Consider the following 27,849-nt stretch of genomic DNA (forward strand, 5'->3'; position numbering starts at 1 on the left):
TAAGGAAATTAAATAAGTTATAAAATAAGTTATAAAAAGACAAAAAAAGGTGCAGAAATCTATTGATCCGCAGCATTTAATGAAAGCAGACGCTAAAATCTTAGATATTTATACAAAACGTTTAGACAGTGTCTTTAATGCAAATTTTTACAGTGTCATTTTATCATGTTGTGAAGATTTTGGACATTAAATCAATAAATCATCACATAAATTATTATTTGTCTTTGTCATTTATTAATAGAAACATATTCTATTCAGTGATTTTGTGAGAATTACCTGATTTTAATTCATCTCCACAGAAGATTTAGAAAAGACACATTTTTCTTTTTGTATTTTTTTATAAATAAGTGTTGTTCATCGACGGTATTTCAGTTCTTGGTTCTGTTGAAGAGGCTGAATGACGTCAGCTGATCAGCTGGCCAGCCTGTCGTTCAGGTAGCTGGAGGTCTTGGCGTCCTGCAGCAGCGTCTTGGTGACATCATACAGATTCTGCTGGTAAGCCAGCCTATAGCGGCTGTACACATCATCACAGTGCGTCAACAGGCGCTTCACGTTGGAAGTGACGCTGCTGGGAGCGCCGTCCAGCCTGAAACAACAATACACAGGTGAGACGAGATCAAACTGACAGGTGGTTTGCTGATAAACTTGAGTCCCAACCCCTGGTTGATGAGCACCATCTTACTTCTTGAAAATGTCCTCAAACAGGCAGGAGGTCAGCGGGCGGTGGCGTTTGAGCTCCTCCAGGTAAACAAAGTCTCCGTTCAAGATCACCTTCTGGTACAAAATCTCTGCCCAGTCTGGACTGTAGCTGTACGCCTCCGACACCACAAACACCTGAGAGACAGAACCAACGAGTTTAGAAGCAAAGAGATGAAACTCTGGTGCTTTTTTTGACAACAACCAATAGATGGCACTGTGGTAGCTCTGCCGCCATTTTGGACTGAAAACGCTAATGAGTCTGTGGCCATTGATGTATAAAGAGATGTCTGTAAATCAGAAAATATAAATCAACTTCCCAGTAGGAACACTTAAATAGCCCTCATTTAAATCATTATGTCCTAAAATTAGTAAAATGAACTAACAGCTGAATCCAGAGTTATTTTCTCGCCATAATGAACGGTCATCAGACCCACGGGACTGCACCGCCCTGCACGCTCATATGACATATCTGGTTCTGCCAGCTTCCTGCTAGCTGTATGCGGCTGTAATAATGGATCTATTGGCTGTAATTCATCACTTTTATTATCTTCTAATACACCCATGGGCTGTATGCTGTCAGCCTGTACCGTGGTGGATGTATTAACGTCTCTGTTCCCAAACAACCGGCTATCGGCCAGTAGCTAGTAGTGCTAGTAGCATGACATCAACAGAATTTAATGGAGTTGTAGGCTATTTATTAACACGCAGGGCAAAAGCACAGGACACAACCTCTTCTACATCCTTGGTCTGTGCTCTATTGGACTCTAGTTTGGATCCTTGACATGAAAAAGTTTGACAATAGAATAGAAATATTTTTTTTTTACTTTTGTACGGCTCTTTGTAGGCGGACGTTTTCTGGTATTCTGGTAGCGTGACGGCCCGATTCGAGAGACGGGCCGCTCCTCATTTGCATAAAGTTGAGGTCGAGGCTACTTTATGCAAATCAGGGGCGTACAGTACGGCGCGACACGCGAAACTCCCTTTAAACTTTCAAACTAACCTTCTTTGATCTAAAATAAAGACAGATTTATCAACTGCATGGATTATTTCTCGCATAAACACATTGCGGTGATCTATTTTCGTGATCTAAGAGGAGAAAGTTTCCAAATGAACCGCCATGTTGGTTCCAGTTTGAAAGCTGTAAGCAGCAGCCAACGAGGGAAAGCGTTCGTCCAATCAGGTGCCTTGTGTCTCGAGGCAGCCCATCAAGTGTCCAATGCTCGGAAGCGAGGCGATCCCTCACAATAAAAAAACGCCCCTGTGGACACGTACCATCAGTCCAAAATGGTTGAAGCGTAGCTCTGCTGCTTGGTGCAGGCGTTGCAGTGGAACGAACAATTGACTTTCACTTCTTATCAACATACGTTCTTTGCGTTAACCTAAACAGACCTGATAGCAGCGTGGCAGCGACGTGACGGCGTTCAGCAGCTCGGCAGGCCGCAGGTTGATGACGCGCAGGTCTGATCCCTGGTTCAGGAAGTGCAGCTGCAGAGTGACCAGCTTGGCCGTCCGAACACAGCGGCTCGCCTGACGCACGCACGAGTCCTGGAAACACACACGCACACACACAGTTAATATGGTATCAGGGTATTAAAGGTACAAGCGGGTAGAGAAGCTCAGGTACCTTGGAGAAGCTCTCTGCAGCGTCCCTCAACAGACCCAACACTTTGAGAAGTGAACTCTTCAGATCAGGAGTGACGACTGTTGAGAGAAACAAACGGTACCAGATAAAGAAGTCCATTGAGTTTTTGGTGTATTCTTGTGTTGTGCTAGCTGTTAGCATCGAGCGGGCTCACCCCAGGCCTCAGACTCGATGATCTTCAGCTGCGTCCTGGCGGCCATCTCGTGGTTTTCTCCGATCTCCCTCCTCATGCTGAAGCACAGCGCCACCATGTTGTGTTTCTCGCTGTCGGCCGGGAGGCAGCGCTTGATGTAATCCAGCAGAGCCGTCTTCAGGCTGGAGCTCTGCAACAGGACAGGAGCAGGTTCATGTGGAGTAAAGACACGTTAACACTGCAAATGTTTCACATTCAAAGTTAACCAGAAACGTGAGGGATCATTCCCTCTGAACCACTGGAAAGCTTTTAATGTAAAACATCTGTACAAGAAGTGTTGGGTTTCACTGAGAGTAGCTTAACACTAAAAAAACAAAACGGCAAAATAGAGCTGATTGGAATGAATGGGTGAATGAAAGACGTACTTCTGTCACAGAGAAACTCAAAGTCTGCTCTCTCTTGCAGTTGTGATAAATAGATTCTGAATTATTTACTCAAGAAGACCATGAGTACATGATATGGAGTAGAAATCGAATCAGTTCATCCTTGAGTCCGAGTGAACGTTTGTGCCAAATTTGAAGAAATTCCCTCCAGGTGTTTCTGAGATATCGTGTTCATGAGATGGACGGACGGACGTACAACCCGAAAACATAATACCTCCTGTCACGGCTATCCCCGGGTGGAGGCATAAAAATGGAGAGTATCCGAACACTGGCTTCGAAAACTTTATTTGTTTGAGAATCCAATAAAGTTTTTGGGTATTAGCATTTACTGTTGGTGTGTGTGTGTTTGTGTGTGTCCACCTGTCCTCTGTCCGTGTCCATCTTCTTCCTCAGCAGCATCTCAAAGCGATGGTTCTGATGCAGCAGGTCGAAGACGTACGTCATCTCATTATACCTGCCGATACCCGTCAGCAGACGCACCTGCACACACACACACACACACACACACAAAAGGTTTGTTTCATCATCAGCTCAGATTTAGCCTTTTTAGCATCATTCAGCTAATATCAAATTTCTGTCTAATTACCAAACGTCAAGAGGATTTATTATCGTTTTGGGAGTTGGAGGCAAACATCAATATTTATTTTGATGACAATGTTTTATCGATCTTTTATTGAGTCTGTGCTCACTTTCTCTTTTATCTGCTGGTATCCATCTCTCAAGGTCAAAAACAAAAATGTTGTTAAAGCCCCCCTCCAATGTATTTTGACATTTCTATGATATTTCATTTTTATTTGAGTCATTTCCTCACTAAGTTGATTAGCCACACTGTTTGCCAAAATCTATTTGACAAATAACTTAATTTTGTGCTCAAAGTTTTGAGCTAGACGGCCGGCTCGCCAGGAGGAGACGGTGAAGAAGAGAGCGAGTGAGAGAGAGAGTCGGTGTGTTGAGAGAATTCTGGTCTCATTTGTGGGCTGATAAACAGTAAATTCATGAAGCTCTGCAGGATCTTTACAACAAACAGTTACATCCTCTCTGATCGTTCCCATCCGTTCATCCCACTGCTGCATAACCAGTGGCCCACTGGGGACAAATAAAGTTATTGATTGATTGATTGGTTTGTTGTTTGTGTGTCAGTGGGCGGGGCTTACCAGCAGGCTGTAGTGCTCTCCTGGGGCGAGGTAGGTGTGGCTGAGGTGACGGGCGGCTTGGAGCACTCTGACGATCCCCTCCATGTTACAGGTGAGACTGAAGCAGTCGTGAGCCACGATCAGCAACTCTACAACTGCAGGAGACGGAGAACAACATACTTTATATTTCACATTTCATGTTGTCATGTCGTCGGTGCTGGGCAGATGGTAATGTACAGGTGGAAACAGGAAACCGCACCATGTACTCTTACACTATACTTCAGATCTGATACTGTACATCTGCAGCCCCACCTACACTGATACCTCCCGCCTGTTCATATATTATGATCCATATACGTATACATGTTTTGGATCTACACTTTATTTGCACATTATTAGGGCCTGAGCACGAAAGTGCCAGGACCCAACGGCGTCCTGGCACGAATTTTCATGCGAGGAAATAAAATAAAATACGTGTGTGTGTGTGTGTGTGTGTGTGTGTGTGTGTGTGTGTGTGTGTGTGTGTGTCATACTGCAGTTCAGGTCTCTCAGTGGAACAGTGTTGAGGTTCTCCAGCAGTTTGACTCCCACCAGGTTCGGATCGTCACACAGTTTGATGAGCTGGACCAGCGAGTCCCGGCCCTCCGACGGCCTATACACCTGCCGCTCTGCTGGGTCACACACACACACACACACACACACACACACACAAATAGTGACCGTTTTATAAAAATAACTTTTTTTATTTATCATATTTGCTCCAATCTGCCTACTGCTGCTTTAAATAAAGCATTTCAGAAAAGAGCACAATGATTACTGCTTTGACTGTGACCATTTCAATATATTTGCCACCTAGGAGGAATCCATAAAAATGTTAAGTTTGTACAGAAACTCTGTACTCTGACATTCTGTATAAACCAGTCTATTTACATAATACAGATCATTTGAAGGACTGCAGAGGTCCTGATCTCACCGGGCTGCAGCTCCTGGGTGGAGGCCAGCAGCGCCTGGACCACAGCAGAGGACACCAGCTCGGCCACGGCGTCTGCAGAGAGACCCTGAGCTTTGATGAAAGCCTGAGCCTTCCTGAAGCGCTCCGGCTGCTCCGACAGCAGCAGCTTCTCCAGCACCGAGCCGGGCTCCTCCCTGCAGATCTCACTGAAGGAACACTGCAGCTCCTGGTCAGGATCCAACAGGAAAGAGGGTAGCGTTGTAGAGGTCAATGTGAACCTTCTTTACACTTCGGTGGTTTAAACTTTTTAATAACAGGGGACGCTTATTCCTTATGCAGTATTTGGGTGGACTGGCCGGTACCTTGGAGAGCTGGTAGAGGCTGAGGACTTGTTTGCAGTAGTTTTTGCCATGGTGACACTGATCCACCAGTTTCTGGAGCTGGACAGCGACCTCGTCTTCAGGGAGGGGGAGCATCACGAAGGACAAGAGGCTGCTGAGTGATGGAGCTGGAGGAGATAGAGAGGGGGAAAAGAAATGATGCAAAATATGTAGGCAGCCTTTCAATTGGATTGTTTGCTTGTGTTGGTATTAAAGGGATAGATTGGATGTTTTGAAGTAGGGTTGTATGAGGTATTTATCCATAGTCAGTGTATTACGTACAGTAGATGACGGTTGGCACCTGTGCTCTCTTCAAAGCCACCAGACTCCATTGATAAAACCAGTAATTTTACCTCTCAGAACAAGGAGTTGCTGGTCTACCGCTGCCACGATCCGTTACTTTGTTTGTGTCATTATGTGACTTTGGTGAATCCCAACTAACGCTCTAAAACATCAAAGTATTTACTAACAGTCTATTGTTGCACACATTATAACATTTACTACTTTTACTCAAGTAAGATTTTAAATGCAGGATTTTGTAGCAGAGTATTTCTGCACTGTGGTATTACTGAAGTAAAAGATCTGAGTACTTCTTCCACCTCTGGAGAAAGTATCAGAAGAGTACTATTATTACTCCTCGTGATGCAACAGGACTGTTCGATTTAACAGAAGAATATCTTGTGATGACGACAGACGTCTAGTGAATACATTTATACATAAACTGAACATCAGAGGGAAGCTTACAGCTGGCAATAGTCTTCTTTGGCAGAGCTTCTGACGCCTCCTCTGGTGGTTCAGGGTTCAGTTCTCCAGAGGCCAGACCTCGGCAGCGCAGCACCACCCACATGTCCCGGTGGTACAGCGAGAAATACCGGCAGACCCGGCTGGCTTCGTGGATGCTGCCTTCATCTAATAACTGACCAATGAGTGCAGCCAGAATGCTCCTCTCCTCTGAACTCAGCAGCGAGTCCAAGTTCAGCTCCTCCTGCTCCTCACAGGGACCTGGCAGACCCTCCAGACTGAGACACTTCTCTGTGTTCAGGCCTGATATGTTGGAGAAGGAGAATTCCTTCATGAGCACTTCGTATGTGTTCATTTCCGGCGTGATGGCGGGCGGCGGCAGGTTGAAAACGCTCTCCTTCTCCATGGCGGCGCCGAGGACTTGTCGTCGCACCCGGCTGATCCACAGCTTTTCCTCCAGGCTCTCCAGTTTGTCACCGGGTGCCGGGCCGAGCAGGGAGAGCCAGTGAGCGGCGAGGCAGAGCAGCAGGCAGTACTCCTGGACGTCCAGCAGTTCGGTCTGAGCCTCTGGCGCCGCCGCGGACGAGGAGTCTGCGGCCTCAGTTTCAGCCTGTGACAGGAAGAACTGGGAGGCTGATTCTGGATCAGTGCCGTCAGCCTTCAGCTGCTCGTGACATTTCCTCCAGAGACCAACTCGGGTCTCCAACCTTCTCCACTGCCGCTTGGACTTCTGGGAGTTTACTTCCTGGAGAAGCTACAAAGAAGACAGAAACGCATGTCTCATAAAACATCATGCAATTCACTGATTCACTGGATTTTTTAATTAAATTAAGACTAAATATTGAATCGCAATTAATCGCATGATTGTTATCTGTTCAAAATGTACCTTAAAGGGAGATTTGCAACGTATTTAATACTCTTATCAGTATGGGAGTGGACAAATATGCTGCTTTATGCAAATGTATGTATATATTTATTATTGTAAATCAATTAACAACACAAAACAATGACAAATATAGTCCAGAAACCCTCACAGGTACTGCATTTAGCATTAAAAAATATGCTCAAATCATAACATGGTAAACTGAAGCCCAACAGGCAACAACAGCTGTCAGTGTGTCATTGTGCTGACTTGACTATGACTTGCCCCAAACTGCATGTGATTATCATAAAGTGGGCATGTCTGTAAAGGGGAGACTCGTGGGTACCCATAGAACCCATTTTCATTCACATATCTGAAGGTCAGAGGTCAAGGGACCTCTTTGAAAATGGCCATGACCGTTTTTCTTCGCCAAAATTTAGCTTACGTTTGGAGCGTTATTTAAACGCCTCCTCTACAAGCTAGTATAACATGGTGGGTACCAATAGATTCCTTAGGTTTTCTAGTCTAGGTTTCTTTCTATAACATAAAAACTGTAAGTTGCGATAATGTGTAAAATATATTAGTGGCCCTAAAAAGAATTTGCATTAACGCGCTATTATCGCGTTAACTTTGACAGCCCTAGCTTTAAGATATTGTGTTCGCGATAAAAGCTTTAAACAGAGAGACTAAGTCAAATACTGTAAAATATGTGTGAATGTAAATCTGAACCCAAGTACTGCGTGGTGGATCAGACCTGGCTGAGCAGCAGACGGTGGACGGGCAGGTCGGCAAGCAGGGCGACCTGCCTGGCCTGGCTGTAGCGCCCCCTGGCCTGCAGAGCATCCACTGCAGCCTGGAACTCCTCCTGCTGGACGGAGGGAGAACTGGACTGCAGCAGCCTGGGAGACAGGCTGACCTCTGACCCCTGCAGCAACTGACTGAGCTGACTCAGCTTCCTGAAGTCTGGACCTATACACACACACACACATACACACACACACACAATTCAACTGTGTACACATTAAAAATCAATAACACAAGGAGCTTAACACAAGCTTAACTGGACAGGTCAGAGGTCAGGACAAACATCTTTTGAGAGGACGACAGCAGCTGGAGGAGTCGCCCCCTGCTGGCTATTAGAAAGAATGCAGGTTTAAGGTACTTCAGCATTAGTTTCACTTCTCAGACCCGCAAGTTGCTGCCGGCATCTGACAGATTCTGACCTGTTTTGAGATCAGTTTAAGAGGTGACGGACTCTCCGATCTCACCGTTGGATTTGAGGAGTTTGTCGACGTCGGCCAGCAGCTGTAGCAGCCGGTGGAGGTCGTACTGGGAGGAGCAGCGCTGCAGCATAGTGAAGAGCAGCACGGAGGCCTGGCTCTCCACCCACTGCAGGGGGAGTCCACCGGAGGGCGCTGGGCCTCCATTTCTCAGCTGCACCAGTAAAGAGGGAGAGAAGGAAGACAACAACCACCTATTAATTGTGTTTCTGGTCAATTCTCAGATGCCTGGCACCAAGACAGTTGTCAAAACTGTCTGCACATCTGCTCTGCACTGCAGGGAGTTTTTCATTGCACTGGATTGTGCTGCTTCTAATGAACATGACAATAGCAGTAAACTTGGAATTCAATGCAAAGGTGAAAAATAAAAAAATGTTCACTGAGATTACCTACAGTATCTCAAGCAGGTTTAAAGTCCCTTCCAGCTGATTCTCAGTCAAGTGCTGTTTAATAAGTCTGCAGTATAATATTGGTGTGTTTACTTACAGTGATGAGCGTCCTCTGGAAGTCCAACAGCTTCGCTTTGGCCTCAGAGAAGTTCCTGAAGTCACAACACAACTCAAACATCCTCAACACCAACACCAGAGGACAGTCCTGAGACACACAGAGAAAACATATCTGTGTTAGTCATCCTTATGGGAACATTAGATGTTCATTATCTGTTTTCTGTTATGCAACAATCATTTGAGATTATGCTAATTAGACTAAAGTCGTTTTTTTTTCTCGTAAATTTATTATCTCAGAGAATATTCAAGTTTTTCACAATCACAATTATTTTTTTAACCTACAATTACGCCGTCGTTCATAACATCAGATTTTTAATATCTCGTTTTTTGTTTTCATCTCGTCTAAGGATTTTACCCTCTGGAAGAGCTCGAAGCCTCGTAGGAGAGGCCTGACGTGGCCCCGCCCCAGCAGCGTCCTCCAGATGATTGACAGGTCATGCAGGGTCCACTCATGGTGCTGGGCGGCTTCGGCCAGGTGGGAGGTGGCTTCCCCAGCTGCGACATCATCGACGGAGGTCAACATCCACACGCAGAGGCACGGCAGCAGCTCCGCCCCCTGTTGGTTATTGAGTGGTTTGCACTTACATTAGCTAATTAGCATTTCTGTGCAGAATGTGTTACTTTACAGCAGCAGAGATCGCTAGGTGTAGTTTGTCCGGTTACCTGTTGACAGGCAGCCATCACAGCCAGCGTTGGGCAGCGCTGCACCAGCGCCTCCTGCAGTAGGTACCCGCAGGGCGCCGCCTCATCCTGACTCTGCAAGAGGACCTGGAACAGCTCCCTGGGGTGCTCCGGGCTCCCAGGGGCCTCCTCTGTGTTCAGGGACCCTGACTGCTCCTCGGAGCCACAGAGCCACCTCCTCTGACTGTACACCTGCAGGTCCTGAAACGCCAGACTCAGGTGGGCCTGCAGGGCGGGACCAAACTGAGCTGCTAATGACCTCACCTGGAGGAAGAACCAAATATGGTCAGAGAAAGGAGCGAGACATGACATAATATGAACAGAAATACATGACACAGCACCGTGTTTTAGAATAGATTTATATTACACTGATATTAATTATAAAAGCGCTATTTGATGACTTTTTAACAGTAAAATGTTAGGTTTGAATTTTCACCAGAGATGTTGTATACTCCTACAGTATGTAACGAAACATATCGTTTAACTCAACATCCTGGCGTGGAGTGCAGACAAAGTGATGCATTTTTTGTTCTGTCCATGCTGGTGGTGTTGTGCAGTTATCTCACAGAACTTTAAAATAATAATCTCTAGGATTTTTATTTAAATAAATGTCTGTTAAGTCACTCGCTCAATGAGGAAACACAATGGTGATTGCGCCTATGGTTCACAGATGAAAGCCCTCGCATTAGAAGTATAGACTCTTTTACAGCCAACGTCACGATGAGGTCACGGTTGCGAACGCAGCCCCGCTCCACAGGTGCACGACGCTGTTTTGCACAACACGCTTTGCCAAGGCGTTTTTGAAGCCTACCACGCCTGTAGCGATGTGTCTCGGGTGGGATCAGCCCATAAGGATGTTGTGGAGGTGTGTGTATTCACCTGCTGGGGCGGGAAGTTGTGCAGCTGGACAAACAACAGGAAATGGATGAACTGTCCGTCATCAGTGCAGTGGGCGGGGTAAACAGAGCTGAGCTTCAGACTGTGGAGCTGACAGAACTGAACCGGCAACGCCCACTCCTGAGCCGCCTCGTAGGACGACCTGACACACACACAACACACACACACACACACACACACAGTTAATAGTAAATGTATATTTTGTTCTGCTAATTTCTAGTTACAGAAAACACTAGAATGTATAGACATGTGATGACATCAGCGTTTTGCAGAGGAGGCTCACCTGCTGATGCCCTTCTGTTCCAGGCTGTCTGTCACTGCAGCTTCCAGGTAGCCAATCAGCTCCTCCGCTGCTCCAGGTTCTGCCTCCACCAGCTTTACACCTTTAGACACTGAAAAGACACAAATCAGTGTGTAGATGTTGTAAATGTGTAAATGTGTTGCAGCATATGGAGTCATAGGAGTGCCATGCAAAAGAATATATCTGTAAAAGAATAAGAAAATAAATGTGGAAATATACAGACAAATAATACAATATACAGTATAAGTATAATTATAAGCATTTTCTTTTATTTTCACATTTATTTGTTCATTTATTTCTATATGTACTTTTAAAAAAAATCTTTTGTAAATGTACAGAAAATGTATACAGAAGATTTAAATAAATATGCTTTAATTATTATTTTAAATTGTATTTATTTGTCGGTATATTTCCACATTTATTTTCTTATTCTTTTGCAGATTTACTGTTTTTCATGGCACGCCTATGACTCCATAGAATCAGTGTGTGTTGTGTTTACCCAGAGTGTGTAGATGATGTGTGTGTGTGTGTGTGTTGTGTTTACCCAGAGTGTGTAGATGTTGTGTTGGAGCGGTGTGTGTGTCGTGCTGGTTCCAGTGCTGTAGGATGGCGTTCATGGCTCTGATGTCGACCCTCAGCTTGAGGCTGCAGACTCCCAGCAGCTCAGAGAAACAGACGGTCGCCGCCGCCACAGACGGCACGTTAAAACACTGCAGGGCCAACCGGTACGCCTGCTGCCACGCCTGCTGCACACTGAAACACACACACACACACACGTTTTCTCCTCTTTCCTGTTCCATGAATCATCTCACTAGACTCGACTAGACCTTCCTGATGTGACCGGCTGTAGTTCAGTGCACTCACAGCAGCGTGATGTCACTGCAGCCGCTCAGCTGCTGGACGAGGAAGGTGGCGTACGCAAAGGATGGTCGGCCATGACGCAGGTAGTACAGGAAGTCCAGGTTCTCCACCAGAGCGAACCTGTTGACCAGGTGAGGGCTGGAGAAATGAGGCAGCTCGGACGTTTCTGTGGAGGATAATCCAAATAAGATCAATGCACATGCCTGTAGACTACGGCTGTGTATTTACAAGAATCCTTTAATACAAGAACAGACCCCAAATACACATCATAAGCAAGCCTAAACATGTGCATTAAAATCATTAACTAATTAATCATTAATTTTAGGACACATTTCATCACAATCCATCCCATAGTTGTTGAGATGTTTCCGTTTGGATCAACTGATCAGCATGGCTGAATGTGATTAAAGAGTGTTTACAGGGGCCGTGACCTTGCAGTGACCTTGAAACTGCTTACCGGTGGAGTTGAGGGTGTTTGCTGCCTGCCAGCCGAACAGCCTGGACGGGTCCAGAGGCTGCAGCGACTGGAAAACAACATAAACACAATGTGATGTAACAAGCAGGACATGCTTGATGTGACCAGAGGACGGTTCAGCTACAGCAGACAGGATGTTCATTAAAACCAGGATGTGATCCAGCATGATTACAGGATGAGCAGGGCACTCGTTTTAACGAGGAACACGGCGGACAGGTGTGAGCGTACCTGCAGGAGGTGGTAGACGGAGATGTCGGAGGACGGGCTGTGTCCCCGGGGCCCGGCGGGAAACAGGGCGGCCCTCAGTTTGGGGTGGGCGGCCAGCGCCATCTTCAGGACCTGGGGGTCGACCGTCCTCTCTGACCTGCCCGACTTTTCACCCTGAACCACCACCTGCACACAGGAAGCACTCAGAGGACTGTTCCAGAACAAACCAAAGACTGATGTTGAGAGGGATTAAATGTCCTCGACTTCTGCCAAATTATCTCTACTAATACATATTTTTCTTCATTATTTGTCAGTACTGATGAAAGAAACGTCTTTTCCAAAGGAAATTGGTGAGCAACAATACGAGTCCAGCTGATCTATATCTAACTTTAAATCAACTTCAACCTGATGTGTCTCCTATCCTGATTGTGACTGATTATTCCACTTGCTTCTCCTTCTTTGTATACGTTCAGAGGTCAGAGGTCAGAGGTCGTGGTTACCAGGTGGGATTAGAGCCGAGGTTTACCTGGTCGATTCCTCCGGGAGCAAACATGATGGCAGCCAGGGCCAGCAGACTGTGTCCCTCCAACAGCAGACTGCTGAGAGACGCCTGGCTGCCCGGTAACAGCACCTGAGCACTGGTTAAACTGGCCTGGAAGACCAGTCCTGGATCTGGAACCACAGACAGAGACAGTTTACTATGGAGTCATAGGGGTGCCATAAAAAAGAACACATCTGTAAAAGAATAAATAAATTAATAAATGTAGAAATATAAAGGCAAATAATAAAATAATTATAAGCATTTTCTTTATTTGTTCATTTATTTCTGTATATATATATTTTTATTTATCTATTACACTAATATACACTAATTTTCTCACATACTTTACTGATAATTTTCATATATTTTTCGGTCATTTTTCACACATTTTATGGACATTTTTCACAAATTTTCTCATATATTTTACTGATAACTTTTGGATATGTTTTGTACATATTTTTCACATATTGTGTTAATAATTTTTGGACATTTTTCACATATTTGTCGGCCATTTTTCAGCCATTTTTCACATATTTTTACTAATTTTCTGATATTTTACTGATAATTTTCTGATATTTTTCAGACATTTTCACTAAAAGTCTGCTTGTGGCCTTCATCAGGGTTATCCAGACCCAGAGAGTCCTGCAGCAGTCTGGTACCTGACAGGTCTCTGGTGATCTCCTGGATCTTCACCAGCATCTCAAACCAGGGCTGGCTCTCAGAAAGGCTCTGATTGGTCAAGAGGGGACAGTTTCTGGGTGTCAACCTGTGGACAGAGTTGATGAGCAGCTAATTAACATCCTAGATGATACTTTAATTAAGAAAAGATAATAAAACGGAGACAGACCTGTAGTGCTCCAGGTAGGTGTACAGCAGGTACTGCAAGCTGTGGTCCAAACAGAAGGTGATGAAGAGGCCGTGGAGGTCGAGGCCGCGGGGGGAGCGGTACTGAGGGACGGGTGGGGATGAAGCCATCACCCCTCCACCCTGAGCCAGCCTCCACAGCAACTGCTCCAAGTCTGCCAGCTCCTCCGGGATGAATAGACCTCTCCTGGAGGGAAATGAACAGAGTGATGTCAACATGTGATGTCTTATACCAAGAGAGACCTTAGGCTGGTGAATTTACCTTTCTGTGGACAGAAAAGGACACCATTTCTTTTTTTAAATGAATGAATACATTTTCCACAAATATTTTTCTATCATGGTTGTACCCATTCAAAATATTTTTTGGGATGTTTATCCATCCAACAATTTTTGATAATTATGTTTAAATAAGTGTAAATTTTTCACATATTTTTCATGTATTTTTCAGACATTGTTTACTGATAATGTTAATATATTTTTCTCTTATATTTTTCATTTATTTTACTAATATTTTTTGGACATTTTTCACTAATTTTCTCACATATTTTACTGGTAATTTTGGGATATTTTCAGACATTTTTAACACATTTTTCAGATTTTGTTTTACATATTTTCTTGACATTTTTCACATATTTTTCACATATATTTTTCTGACATTGTTTACTAAAAGTTTTCGGACATTTTTCTGACTTTTTTCACTTGCATTGTTCACATATTTTACTAATAATTTCCGTTTTTTTCGGATGTTTTTCACATTTTTTTTACTTTTTTCACATATTTTTCGGACATTTTTCAATAATTTTCTCACATATTTTACTGATGATTTTCACATATTTTTGGGATATTTTTCACATATTTTTTCTGACAGACTGCTTCAATTCACAACACAGCCTTACCGGCATTTTCCCTGAAATGTTACGAGTTCTTGAGGTAGATATTGGCGGCACAGATTTCCCTGAACATCAATCCCTGCTCTCATTCACACATGAGCCCATGCAGGAAATGTTCTTGAACATTTCAGGCATAAACTGCATGTGTGAAAGGGACTTCAGACTGACAGACTCTTGTAATTTATCAAGTGTATTTCACCATCTGTGGGATGTTGAACAATCAGAGTGGTGAAGGTGTACTGCTGTACCTGGCCAGCAGGTCCAGGATGTTCTCCCTCATGTAGGTGCTGCAGACTGTGTTGTTGTTGACCAGCTCTGGGGTTAACTCAGGCCACCGGGAGCCACTGGAGGTCTCCTCGTTCTGGATCCAGTCGACCACCCGGCGCTGGTCGTGGAGAGCGGTCAGGTAACGCCACAACACCGCAGAGCCACAGGAAGTCAACTCTAGAGAAGAAAACAAAGAGAACTCTTTTAAAAGGGAATGAAATCTTCCAAACAAGCAGAATCCATTAAGACCTTCAGGAACCATCTTTGTTCTGGTTCTGTTCAGATGATCAGAGGATTGTTGGAGTCTACCTGTGTGTTGCAGTCTGGACAGGAGGACGGCGATCTGGCAGCTCTGGTCCCAGTTCCTCACCCAGTCCAGTCGGAGGTTCCTCCAGAGTCCCCCGTCCTCCTCAGACCTCCTGTGACTCGCCAGCTCCTCCAGAACCTCCTCACCAGCACCCGCCTCCCTGCGGACCATCTGAACCACCCTGTAAAGGAGGAGCGAGGGGAGGCAAGTTTTAAATCTCAAGGTCAACACAGAGACTTGACCTTGTTTCTATCCGGGAGAGTAAAATGTGTGAACAAACAAATGGGAGAGTCATCAAGAGGAAGTTCAAAGAGGATTCAGAGGGATTGAAGAGGACGCTCAGGGGAGGTGGATGCATTTGCGATACAGAGGAGGAGGACAGGAGAGAAAGAGGTAGGAGGTACAAACGATTAAGATGAGGAAATCAAAAAAATTCAGAGAAGATAAACAAGAAGCTCAGATAGGACAAAGTACAATACACCATCTCAATCTGACAGGAATGAAAGGCTTTAATGTTTTGATTGTAACTGAGTTATGAGTATATAAAAGAATCTGTCCATTAATGTGTCCTGAACACACGTCTTGACACCGTGTGGTCATGTTGAGTCAACTTCTGTAGCTGGAGAAAACCAGATCTGCAACTCTGTTTTATCCCAAAAGACACAAATTAGTGAAATAAATCCTCAGCTGCAATTAGAAGAGACTCATCAACACATCAAACTCAAAACTGTACGCTCAACAGTTTGATTCTCTCCTGGAAGTTAGTTGCGTTTTAGTTAGTTAGCACTGAGTTGCTAAAATAAACAATCTTTTAAAGGGACAGTGTGTAGGGTTTGGTGACATCTAGTGGTGTGGTTGCAGATTGCAACCAACTGAGTATCCCTCATCTCACTCCTTCCTTTCCAAGACTGCACTAACGTGAGCCGCCGAGTGTTAAACCGTGGTAAAGCTGTTGGCCCATAATAACACTACTTCAGGAGCAACGGAAGTCAGACGGCGGTACCACGGTTTAACACTCAACATTTCACAAGCGTGTCGGAGAACTACGGTGGCCTTCAGGTAACTTTAAAAACGTGAATGTCTCTCTCTAGAGCCAGAGCGTGGTTTGTCCGTTCTGGACTACTGTAGAAAGATGGAGTAGCAACATGACGGACTCCGTGAAGAGGACCTGCTCCCTATGTAGATATGAAGGGCTCATTCCAAGCTAACGAAAACACAACAATTCTTATTACACGGCTTTGTTGAATACTTGATTCTGATTGGTCAATCACAGCGTTCTACGGTCTGTTATTTCTTTATAACAGACCGTTGTTATGTACAACAGACCGTTACTATGGGCGCAGTTCTGATGTCGGACTCTGGTGGACTGTTTTTGTGTCAAATTAATGATTTCTTAAGTAAGTATCTGTGTAATAAGTGAGATAATGTACAGCTAGCGGCTCATTGTTGTGAAATAACCCCCTTCAGGGCGATGCATCCTGTAATTACCTCTCTGTATTGAGGTTTTCATTGTTAGTGGCGGAGTCCGATATATGAGCCTCACTGCCAGCTAGTTTTCTGAGCAGCCCTTGTGATGATGATAAATATTAATTTACTGGCTAATAAGGAATATATTCTACATACAAGCAGAAACACTGCACTGACGAGGAAAACCAGCATGCAGCATCTTTACCTTTGTGATGTGGTGTTTGCAGGGCAGCGGGATGCAGGCAGTGATCCCAACCTCTCCATCTCTCTAATGAACGCCACACTCTGCATCTCCTCCTCTGGAAAATAACTCCGCCCTGACAGCTCCTCCACCTGTTACCAATCAACCAATCAGAGGACTCAAAGACTTGTTAAGACATACTGTACATCGGGAAGACATAAACTTAGGACTGCATACAGGTGAAATCCTCTCAACCAATAAGAAAAATGTATTAAAAAAAGATAACGGCAGTACATACACTATCAGGTAGGAAGAAGACTGTTGTTGGTTGTGTTTTCGGTAAACTCACCACAAACTCTCTGAGGTCCTTGTCGTCGGTGTAGAGGCAGATACTGTGGAGCTGCTTCTTCACACTGAAACCCTGAAAACACAAAATGACTGCAGCTTAATATTTGACCACAACGACTAAAAGCTTCTGTCTATTTGACTTTATTTAGATTTGAAAGGGTTAGCATACTTAGCTTGTACAAGGAGAATAAAAAGAAAAGTAAGTCTGACTGATTGATTCTTTGAGCGAGGTGTTCTCACCATGTTGATGAGAAGTGCGTTGGCGGTCTGCAGGTCTCGGTCCTGCAGGCAGGAGAACACCTGACGCAGACCCTCCATCCTCAGAGCCGACAGACGCTGCTCCGGCCGGCTCCGCCTCCTCAGGACGGCCTGAGCTCTGGGGATCTGATTGGTCAGGATGGACTGGCGGACGACTTCCTGCAGGACAGACATTTAGAGTTATGAGAGATGGTAAATAGTAAATGGACTTGCATTTATATTGCGCTTTTCATTCACACACACATTCATACACTAAACACTGCTGGCAGAGGCTGCTGAAAAGACGTGAAGGGACACGCTAGCACAATCTGACATTTTTCTGTTTTCAAATATTTGTCAAACATTTTTCACATATTTGTCACAATTTTTTCTAATAATTTTACAGATATATTTACATATTTGTTGGATATTTTTCACAAATTTGTCTAACATTTTTCGTATATTTTTCACATATTTGTTAGACATTTTTCACATGTTTTTCAGACATTTTTAACCATTTTTTCACATATTTTTATAATAATTTTGGGATATCTTTCTGACATTTTTCAGATATGTTTCACAATTTTTGTAATCATTTTTTTCTAATTATTTTCTTGATATTTTTCGGACATTTTCACATATTTTTCAGACATTTTTCGTAACAATATTTTTCAGATATTTTACTAATAATTTTCAGATATTTTTCAGATATTTGACAGACATTTTTCACATATTTTTCAGAATTTTATTTTATAATTTTATTCACATATTTTACCAATAATTTTTGGATATTCTGGGAAATTTTTCACGAATTTGTCGGACATTTTACACATATTTTTCAGAATTTTTTTAGGAATTCTTTTCAAATATTTTACAAATAATTTTCAGGCATTTTTCACATATTTTTCAGAATTTATTGAATAATCTTTTGCACATATTTTACTAATAATTTTTCAATATTGTCTTGACATTTTCTGGACATTTCTTACAGATTTTTGAGAATATTTAAAAAAAACATTTCACATATCTTACTAATAATTTTTGGACATTTTCCATATTTTTCTCTTCTTTTTTTGGCCCTAAATAGAAAGACAAAAAAACAAAAACAAAAAATCATGAATTATCACCTCTGTGTGCAGTTGCTCCCACTCGTCTCTCTGAGCCTCCTCCTGAGCAGAATCAGCAGAATGGGTGCTGGACGTGTCGCCCCCTGCAGACCAGGGGAATCTCTTCATGTAGCTCCTCAGTTCGGTGACGTACCGGTCCAGAACGTCCACGCAGCTCCGCACGCCAGCATCCTTGTCTGTAGACACAACAGCTTTAACTCTCAGAAAATAGGAATACCTGAAGAGGTGTCTGTGTGTGTGTGTGTGTGTGTGTGTGTGTTGCCTTACAGCATGCGTTGGACAGGACTGAGCGGATCTGTGTGTTGACGAAGCTCAGTGTGATGCTGAGCAGCTGTTCAGAGAACTGTCTGCTCTGAGCTTCACTGTTTGAATCTCTGACAGCCGAACACAGCAGGTCCAACGCATGACACAACTCCTGGAAACCTGCACGCAAACACACATACACAGCAAAAAATACAACACAAGCATTTAAAATGAATGATTATAAAAGTTAAAGCAGTACTATGTCTCTGAGCTGTGAATGATGCCTGTGTCCGTACTGTGTGTCAGGCTCTGTGTGGAGGCCGCTGGCTGATCGGCAGCAGGGCTCAGGATGTTTTCTTTACTCTTCAGGTAGAAATCCACCGTGTCCAGCTGACGGTTCTTCAGTCCAGCCTGCAAAACAAGAAACAGTAGAGAGACTGATCTGCAGGTCATCCACATGTCATGTGTCTGTGGTCACCCAGAGCTACGATAGTACATCATATCTGTACAGAGACCGGACCAAACTCTGTGTAGAAACCACAGACTGTCTATGGTAGAAACAACAACATCGTTGCCGTATTTATGCCTAGATGACTTTATATTGAGTGTTGATGGAGCAGCTGCATAGCCTGGCACTGATCCATCCAAACTCCATTCAGAAAACAAGCATTTTAAAAGTTGATAGCTTGTCGTCTTGTTAACAGACCTGACAAAGCATGAATTCAGACTTTTTATTAATCAGCATCATTATGTAGTTATTTCAGCATCATTTTGATCCGATTATTGCAATTAAATCACAGCACAATCTGTTTATTTTGGGTTCATACCGCAGTAGCGACGTGTGTCTTGCTAGATACAGTCAGTGCAATGGCACTGTATGTGAATACAGCTTGCCGCCCGGTGATGTTATGAACCCAGACATGACGGCGTTTGGTTTTCTGACATATCTGGGACTTCCACAATATGTACAAAGCAGCAACAGTGGTTATTTCTTCCATGGTTGATTGAGGAAACGGCAGAAAGAAAAGCTGTTGGTATCTATGGAGACAAGCTCCTCACAAATGATACCGACGGTTCAACTTGCACGAGTAAAGCGTGACAAAAATTTGCTTCGCTCTTGGTCTGAACACAGCATAACTCTCTCTGCAGGCAGCGGGGATGTACTGTGTGTATGTCAGTGAAGGTGAGTGCTGCCTCCTACCTGCAGGGCGTGGATGGGGATGGAGCAGCGCCCCCAGCTGTTCAGGTGACAAACTGCGTCTACTGTCGCTGCACTGCCAAACAACATCAACCTGCTGAGCAAGTCCTGCTGGGACACTGAGAACAAGACCTGGGACACACCAGCCTCTGAGACAGGGAGACAGACAGACAGATAGACAGCTTGTAAAGATCAATTTCTTCCTTCGTGACAACGCCACCACTGCGTTCTGAAACCCATTATTTCTAATGGTTTGCGCCACACCAAAACGTCTTTCACTGTGTCAAGCAAAGCCCAACTTCAGGCGTTGGACGCTGTGATGAACGGCAAGCGCAGCTCAAACCGAGTTGTGTCGCGAGCAGCTCTCTTCTGCCAGGAAACAACATTAGCGGTAGAAAAAAGTGTGAATATTTGTCAGAAATTGGGAGAAAAGTGGGAGAATTGTGAGGCCGGGAGGAAACCGGGAGAAGACGATGAAAAACGTGAGTCTCCCGGGAAAATTGGGAGGGTTGGCAAGTAAGCTTCTGAGGCAGTTATCCATAGTAGGTGTATTACTTACAGTAGATAACGGTCGGCACTCCCCCTGCTTAGAGAAATCGCGATTACAATTTTGGCTTCCCGCAATTAAATGAACATGATCGCCTGAGGTATTGACGTTTAAAATGCGTGTTCTGCTCATAGAAAACGCTGGAGCATATCAAATCAAGCACTTCCTAAACTAACAGCCACTAGCCGGCGATCGAGATGTTTTGGCTCCACTCTTGGGTATAGATATTATCTATACAACCAATGTGTTAATGATTAAATTAAGAGCATAAAACTGTTTATCTAGCCTCTTAATTTTGCTAATTTTGCTCACGAAGTGCACCAGATTGAAGCATTTAACTTTAAAATGTAGCTAGAAAAGGGTAGGGTGAATATTCCTATAATTATTGCAATATAAATTTAGAAGAAAAAAATATGGCAATGTAATTTTTTTCCAACATGGTGCAGCCCCTAATTTGTACATTAGCAGGAATGTAGCACAGCATGGAAGTGAAAACAGCGCTCTGTTCATTTTAATGTGAAAGTGCAATAAAATATGTTATAATCAATGGATAATCGTGATAAATAATCATGATCTCAATATTGATCAAAATAATCGTGATTATCATTTTGGCCATAATCGTGCAGCCCTAGCGTACACTTAAATGGATATCAATGTTTTTAGGTGAGCATTTCTTTTAGGTGGCTAAAATATGTTTTTCTGCCATCCCCGTCCACAGCCCTGTATTGTTTTGCTCCGGTGTCGGTGCTCCTGTCTGTTTCTGGATGCCGACCGTCATCTACTGTAAGTAATACACCTTCTATGGAGAAGTACCTCATACAAACGCACTTCAAAACACCCGAACTAGCCCTTTAAGGAAACATTTTACTCTTAAACTTCACTGCTGATATCTGAAGTTGCATCAACAGGGCAGGAAACGTGATCCAACACGTCAACAAATCACCAGTTTGACCAAACTTAGTCAAGAGACGACGTTAAAATGACCCAATCTGTCCACTGTGAACTGAGGGGTTTGTTTAAAACTTCCAGCCTTGTTGAACTGTTGTAGTGATGTCATGGCATCCCAAGACCTAGACGACCTTTGTGTGTAAATTTTAACTGAGGGGAATACAAAACTAGTAAAATAAAAAGTTAATAATGTTCAGTGAAAATACTCAGTGAGTGTCAGTGTTGGACTTACTCTTCAGCAGCAGTCTGTGCTGTCTCTCTCCACAGCGCTGGACCGGAGCCGCCTCGCCCTCCACCTGGTGGTGGCTCACGCTCCCAGACTCTAAATCCCATAAGGCCACTGTGGTCTGTCTGTTGCCAGGGGAGACGAAGGTCAGCTGGGCGGAGAACTCGGACACAGAGAGCAGAGACGGAGTGGACGACTCGGGGACAGAGAAAGCAACGGTCGCCCCGCCGCGAGGCACTCTGCTGTGGGCTGAGGACGAGACCTGGCGGGACTCCAGATGGTGGAGGGAGGAAGACCAGGAGGTCCCAGCAGGCTGGGATGAGGAGGAGGAGGAGGAGGAGGAGGAGGAGGAGGAGGAGGGAGGTGCAGCCTTCTGGGCTCTGCTGTACATGGAGGCCAGACGAGCTTCCCAGGAGCTAGAAGTTAGAGGTCAGAGGTCAAGAATAAAGTGGCAATAGACAGGTTTTTTTGCTTTAACTTCTCATTACGAAGTAAAAGTTGATTACACAATGTAATGGTTGTAGAATATTGACACCATCTGCGTTTAGATTGGTTCCCTATAAGCCTCGCTTTCACTATGCAGTTCAGTCTGCCACCGGGTACGACCTCCAGGGAAAATGAAGGCTCCATTCACGCACAAAGGAAGTGCGTCAACCAAAACAAGAAGAGGATAGCGCCTTTGTTTTCCCCGGAAACCAGGATAGAGCATTGAAAAACGGGATTCTTCTGAGAAAATCGTGAGGGTTGGCAAGTATGCTTTACCTCGCCGTCAGACAGCCCTTTCTGACGGGGAACTGAAGCTGTTAATTCGTCTTCAAAGCCACCAGACTCCATTAAAAAAAACAGTAACTTTACCTCTCAGAACGGCGGAGTCGTTGGTTTACCGGAGCATCGATCGGTTAGTTAGTTTGTGTTATTGTGTGACTTTCTGATCTGAACTAACGTGGCATCCACAGCAGTACGTTGCTTAGCTTCCTGCCGGTACTCCTGTCTGCCTCTCCAAACCGGGAGCACGCCGACCGCCATCTAAATTACTGTATTAATACACTGACTACAAGGATGTATATATATACTGTACATGTAGCAGCTTCATCATGCAGAAACCTACGTCAGGTCACCATGTGGGAAAAAAGTTTTTAGAAGGACTTGAAGGGAAAATAGTATTTGATGTTAAAAATACGTACTTTGACCAAAATTTTAATATTTGGATTTGAATACATAAAAGGACACCACTGGGAAGATACAGGATGACATAAAAACCTACATAATAAAATAAAATAATGGACCCATCTTTAATGAAATAATAGTTTTTAGTGCGTTCAACCAAAGCAAAGATGAATCAAACAAGGTCAATGAGGCATAAAGTTTGAGGATTTTGTTCATTCTCATCAGTAAACCTTCACATATTGTGGTGTCAGTCATTCATAATCTCGAGAAGTAAAGTCTGTGTGTTTGTCAGTGGTTTACCGGTCAGTGCTGAAGGTCGATCCGAGGGCGGCGAGGCTGCAGTTGGAGCTCGTCATGCTGTCCTGGTCTCTTGGGTGCTGGGGCCGGTCGGGGGGGCGAGAGGGGGGAGCGGCACACAGCAGGTGGTCGGGATGCAAACTGGAAAACACAAGTTGCTGTTGTTTTATCTCTGAGCAGAGTCTCTCTCTCTGGCACTGTGCATGATTAGCTTGCAGCTGATCTGATGCGCTTCTTGTAGTGAATCAGTTTAACTGAATCAGGAACATTCAGACACAAATTTGGCAGAAAAGACGAACAGGCAGCGGGCCACGTCTCTGCAGGGCTCTCTCCGGTCTGGATCAAAATTGTTCGGTAGGCAGACAAATCCACTTTGTTCCCGTCTGCAGAATTATCTGATTCATGAGCCTTCACTCTGCGCTCGCAATTACTGCTCGTGTCCTCATTTTCAGAGGTGTTTCCATTTTGATCAACATGACTACCCTTTTGATGGAAACATAAAAACAAGAACTTCAAATGGAAAAAAAAGAAACCGAGGAACTTCCTGCTCATTTTTCTTGCTGCTGTACCTGAAGTAGTGGTTGAGGTCGACGGCGACGGCGGTGTGACACTGAGTGACGGCTACGGCTGTACTGAGGTCGGCGGACACCTGGAGGAGGCAGAAGGAGGAAAAGGAGGAGGAGACGGGGGAGGAAGAGGAGACGAGGTCGTCCTCTGCCTGGACAGGAGTCAGGTAGGCCGGGAGGTCAACGCTGGCCAGCAGACTGCCATCAGTGATGTTATACACGGCTGGAGGTCACAGTTAAAGAAGAAACTTGTGTTTCCAAGGTGAAGAGTTCTCGTTCATCTAGTTTAGTTAGGATGAGATCAGATTAGATGACATCAGATCTAGCTGTGTGTACTTTAATGTTATAGTGTAGCATAGTTTCCTTTATTTTAGTTTCATCACAGCTAGCTCAGTTTGGTTTAGTAAAGCTTAAGTTTAGTTTAGCTCAATTCTGTGTAACTGATCTTCATTTAGTTTAGCTTGATAGATTTTAAAGGTGCAATGTGTCGCATGGAGCCACCTGCTACAAACAAATAGAGGGCAGCCAGCGCTTGAAGTAGAAAAAAGTGCCGGTACTCTTCTTATTCACATGTTGGCGTGTGTATCGGCCGGTATCAGCAATCTCTGTCGACTTATTCCTATTTATTCATTATTTCTTTTAACATGTTATACTGTGTCAGAGATAACCAGCTGCATCTTCTATAGTAGGTCTATAATACTCCAATAATATTCCAACTGTAACATGTGGGGTTAAGGTGGTGTGTTTAGCGTTAATAGTTAAAGTGCTTTCCTGTGTTATTTGTAGCTTATAGTCAGGTATCATTCAGGTTTTAGGAGCAATGTCCCCGTCAGGATGCTCCTACATATTTTACAGAGACACATTCTGAATTTCTAAAGTGAATAAAAGATACTAGGAGATATTGGGTTTGAAGGTCCTTACGCAAGAACATGTGAAGAGTCTTAAAACAATGCATTTTTAAATCATTTTAGACCATTATTATTACTAGTTAAATGATTATTTCATTATTTACACATACACAGCCTTAGTCTGAACATTTGATTCTTCTGGAAATGTTTACCCTAAAAGAGCAGATTCACAAATCTTTTAAATTATGTTTCTTTAATTATATTTGTTCACAAATAAAAAGAAGTTATGATGAACAGTTATACATTTACACTAATTATTTTACAAAAAGGACGTGAACATTGTATTGATAAATTAAAGCTAGTGATGCACCAATACCGATACTGGATCGGATATCGGTGACATTGGGCCGGTCCACAAAAAGGGACAGTAATCAATATAAGAACAAGAGGGTTTTGTATCAGTCTATACATAGTTTTTTAGGAAATTCATACTCATTCTGCCTTTTAGTTTGACTTAATTTGGTTTAGCTTAAATTGTTTAGTTTACTCTAACATTTAGTTAGTTCAACTATATTATCTCAGTTTAATTCAACTGTGTTTTGTTCACTTAGTTAAGCTTAATTTTGCCAAGGCTAGACTTATTTAATTTAGCTTTTTGGTTAATATAAAGTTTCTGTTGAACTCAATTTCATTCAGTTTAGATTTGTTTATTTGATTCAAGTCAGCTCAGTTTTGTTTAGCCTAGTTTATTTAGATTAGCTTACCTTGATGATCAGATACTATTAATATTATCATTGTTATCAGTCGTTGTAGTAGACAAAGCAGCAGATGTAGTAACAGTAGTTGTGTTTCTACTATTACTACTACTATACTACATTATTGTAAGAAGGCATGGGGCTGTAAAGGATACATATCTGTCCAGAGGAGCTGAGGATGAACAGGGTGTCTCTGCAGACACAGTGGTGGACAGCAGTTTGTCTGTTGCCGTCAGTCAGCCGGACGCTGCAGCAGGACAACGTCTGCGGCTCCTCCTCCGTCTGCTGCCACTGCAGCTGCAGCAGCCAATCACAGTTCAGCAGCAAGCAGCCGCGGCCAGCAGCAAACGACAACACGCGCACCGACTGCAGCTCACGCACACCTGAAAATAAAGACTCGGTTGGTAAGATTATATTAACTAGGGGTGAAAGTAGGCTGTTACGGTCCGGTACTCCGTACCACTAAAAGATTCAGTACCAGGAAGAGGGACGGCAGCTGTCTGCCAAAACCCACATACAACCAGTCACTCACGATCGCATTTCCAAAAAGAAAACACATCTGTTAACATCAGGTCAACATCCAGTTAGTTCCCTCCGCCAGGGAGGTCATGTTTTATGTTACTCACCATCGTCCTGCTCGCTGACAGTCTGCAGCAGGCGGCCCGCAGGACATTCAGAGACACAGAGCACAGAAATTGAGGCCGATCGCTCTGCTTCCACCTCCAGCAGCTTCAGGTCCCACTGAGATCCAACAGCCAGCAGTCTGAAGCTGCCGACGCCACGACCGTGGACGGCCACCTCCTCCCAGGAAAAACTAGAAAGAGAAGAACATGTGACACGTTTCATTTGTGACTGTTGATATAAAGTTGGAGGCTCTCTATTGTCTAAAACATCTTTGTATAAATTGTATAGAAATGTTCTTGACGACATCATACTTTCATTAATGACCTCTGTCTCCATTTTTCTGTTTACATTGCATAAATAAGCTTTGAGTGGCGATGGGACACGACCACAACGTTATCGTCTCCCTGCAGGCGCAGTCGGGAGACAATAACATTTCTCTTCCTGCTTCAGCCCCGGCACCGACCCGCTTTTCCTGCTTCAGCCGCCAGGAGGCTGAAGCAGGAAAAGCCAACACTAGGATCAGTAGTGATTCATGGAGAGACCTCCACCTGGTCAGCTAACATTACTGCCAAGCAGCTGAAATATAGAGTGATATTGTGGTTTTAGCTGATGTGTGTCGCCTCATGGTACGTGTCCACAGCCTCCGTGCTTTCCACGCCCCCCATTCATTGTCTATGTAAGCAGCCACGCAATGCATTCTGGTAGTGTGGCGTCGCGATTCGAGAGACTAGGCGTCACGACGCCCGCTCCTCATTTGCATAAAGTTGAGGGCTCGTCTACTTTATGCAAATCACGGGCGGGCGACGCGACTCGCCGCCTCTCGAAACTCCCGAGGATCTTTTAAAATAAACGTTGTTGATCCAAGATAAAGACAGATTCAGCAACTGCATGGATTATTTCTCGCATCAAATGTTTTCAGAAACACATTTCAGTGAACTATTTACGTGAAATAAGAGAAGAAAGTTTCCAAACGAGCCTCCATACTGGTTCCGGTTTGAAAGCTGGGAGCAGCAGCCAACGGCGGGAAAGCGTTCGTCCAATCAGGAGCCGAGTGCCTTGTTTCTAGGGGCAGCCCACCAAGCGTCCAATGTTGGGAAGCGTCGCGTCCCCTCGCGATAAAAAACGCCCCTGTGGACACGTACCGAAACCCTGGGTTGTTTTGAGCGATGCTCGTTCATGTCTATGTAGAGCGAGCACAAGCGCGAGCCCGACGCTGACTTTCGTTGGCTTAACGGCCACAGGTGTCGCTGTTAACAAGCATTTCTGAAAGTTTCAAATAGTCCCTTTAAAAAAATAATTTCTTCATGTTTAGGTCATGCATGACTTTAGATTTCTTTAGGATGATATATATGATATATAAAGATGTCCTGTTGTGTCAGACTAAAAACAAGCTGCACATAAAGGAAGTGACTCACTCTGCGTAGGAACCGTCCACTGCAGCCGGAGGAGCCTCTCTGTCCGCCGGATCCCAGACCACCAGCCGTCCCAGGACCTCCAGACATCCGAGCAGAGAGCCTCCAGGAGCCAGCTGAGCCTTCTGGATGTCCGTTACCTCTCCACAGTGCTGGTTCTCTGGGATCACAGACACCTCTATGGAGCTCCTCTCCAGCCGCTGAGCAGCCTCCAACATGTCCACACGTTAAAACACACCACTTATTAAACCCGCAATGATAAAACAATCAGTTAAACGCCTCAATAACAGCGATTAAAACGACTGTCATGTAAATACAGCAACTGGGTCCAGTAGTCACATGTCTGCCCTTGTCAGCTGACCAGACCTGACCAATAGAGAAACGAGCAAACAAGTCCATTTAATAGAGAGACGATGTTAGTTTACTAGGTTATGGATGCCTGTCAAAATCACAAATAGATGAATAAATAAATAAATATATCATCAAATGTAGCAAAAATAATGTTAAAAAAAAGTTTAGCCATTAATTAATTGATAAAGTGTGACATGAATTGATATTTCTGTTTTAATTTGCTTCTTTATTTATTTTTTTGTATT

At 44.0% G+C, this 27,849-nt stretch overlaps 1 protein-coding gene across 2 annotated transcripts; it reads right to left on the reverse strand.

The window, feature by feature from the left end:
• Window positions 1-207: 207 nt before the first annotated feature.
• Window positions 208-27,615, reverse strand: spg11 (SPG11 vesicle trafficking associated, spatacsin). 2 transcript variants are annotated; one of them, XM_037766281.1, is made up of 40 exons: window positions 27,257-27,615; window positions 25,844-26,031; window positions 25,373-25,600; window positions 23,618-23,837; window positions 23,052-23,189; window positions 21,591-22,000; window positions 19,867-20,012; window positions 18,962-19,076; window positions 18,690-18,845; window positions 18,423-18,598; window positions 17,299-17,475; window positions 17,060-17,131; window positions 16,735-16,862; window positions 15,065-15,243; window positions 14,737-14,932; window positions 13,582-13,785; window positions 13,394-13,500; window positions 12,720-12,865; window positions 12,215-12,379; window positions 11,969-12,035; window positions 11,515-11,677; window positions 11,195-11,403; window positions 10,633-10,741; window positions 10,332-10,491; window positions 9,435-9,716; window positions 9,127-9,327; window positions 8,752-8,859; window positions 8,254-8,419; window positions 7,740-7,954; window positions 6,127-6,877; window positions 5,365-5,510; window positions 5,024-5,228; window positions 4,584-4,718; window positions 4,072-4,205; window positions 3,278-3,397; window positions 2,496-2,664; window positions 2,324-2,400; window positions 2,089-2,244; window positions 683-834; window positions 208-586 (listed from the first exon to the last, which is right to left on the reverse strand). In XM_037766281.1, the coding sequence occupies exons 1-40, from the start codon at window positions 27,469-27,471 to the stop codon at window positions 412-414; spliced, it is 7,266 nt and encodes a 2,421-aa protein (XP_037622209.1). In that variant the 5' UTR covers window positions 27,472-27,615; the 3' UTR covers window positions 208-411. The 2 variants fall into 2 exon arrangements, with proteins under 2 accessions (XP_037622209.1, XP_037622208.1); XM_037766280.1 differs by having other exon boundaries at window positions 4,584-4,721.
• Between the last annotated feature and the right edge of the window lie 234 nt (window positions 27,616-27,849).

The sequence above is a fragment of the Sebastes umbrosus genome, chromosome 4 (assembly GCF_015220745.1).
Source record: "Sebastes umbrosus isolate fSebUmb1 chromosome 4, fSebUmb1.pri, whole genome shotgun sequence".
Lineage (NCBI taxonomy): Eukaryota > Metazoa > Chordata > Actinopteri > Perciformes > Sebastidae > Sebastes > Sebastes umbrosus.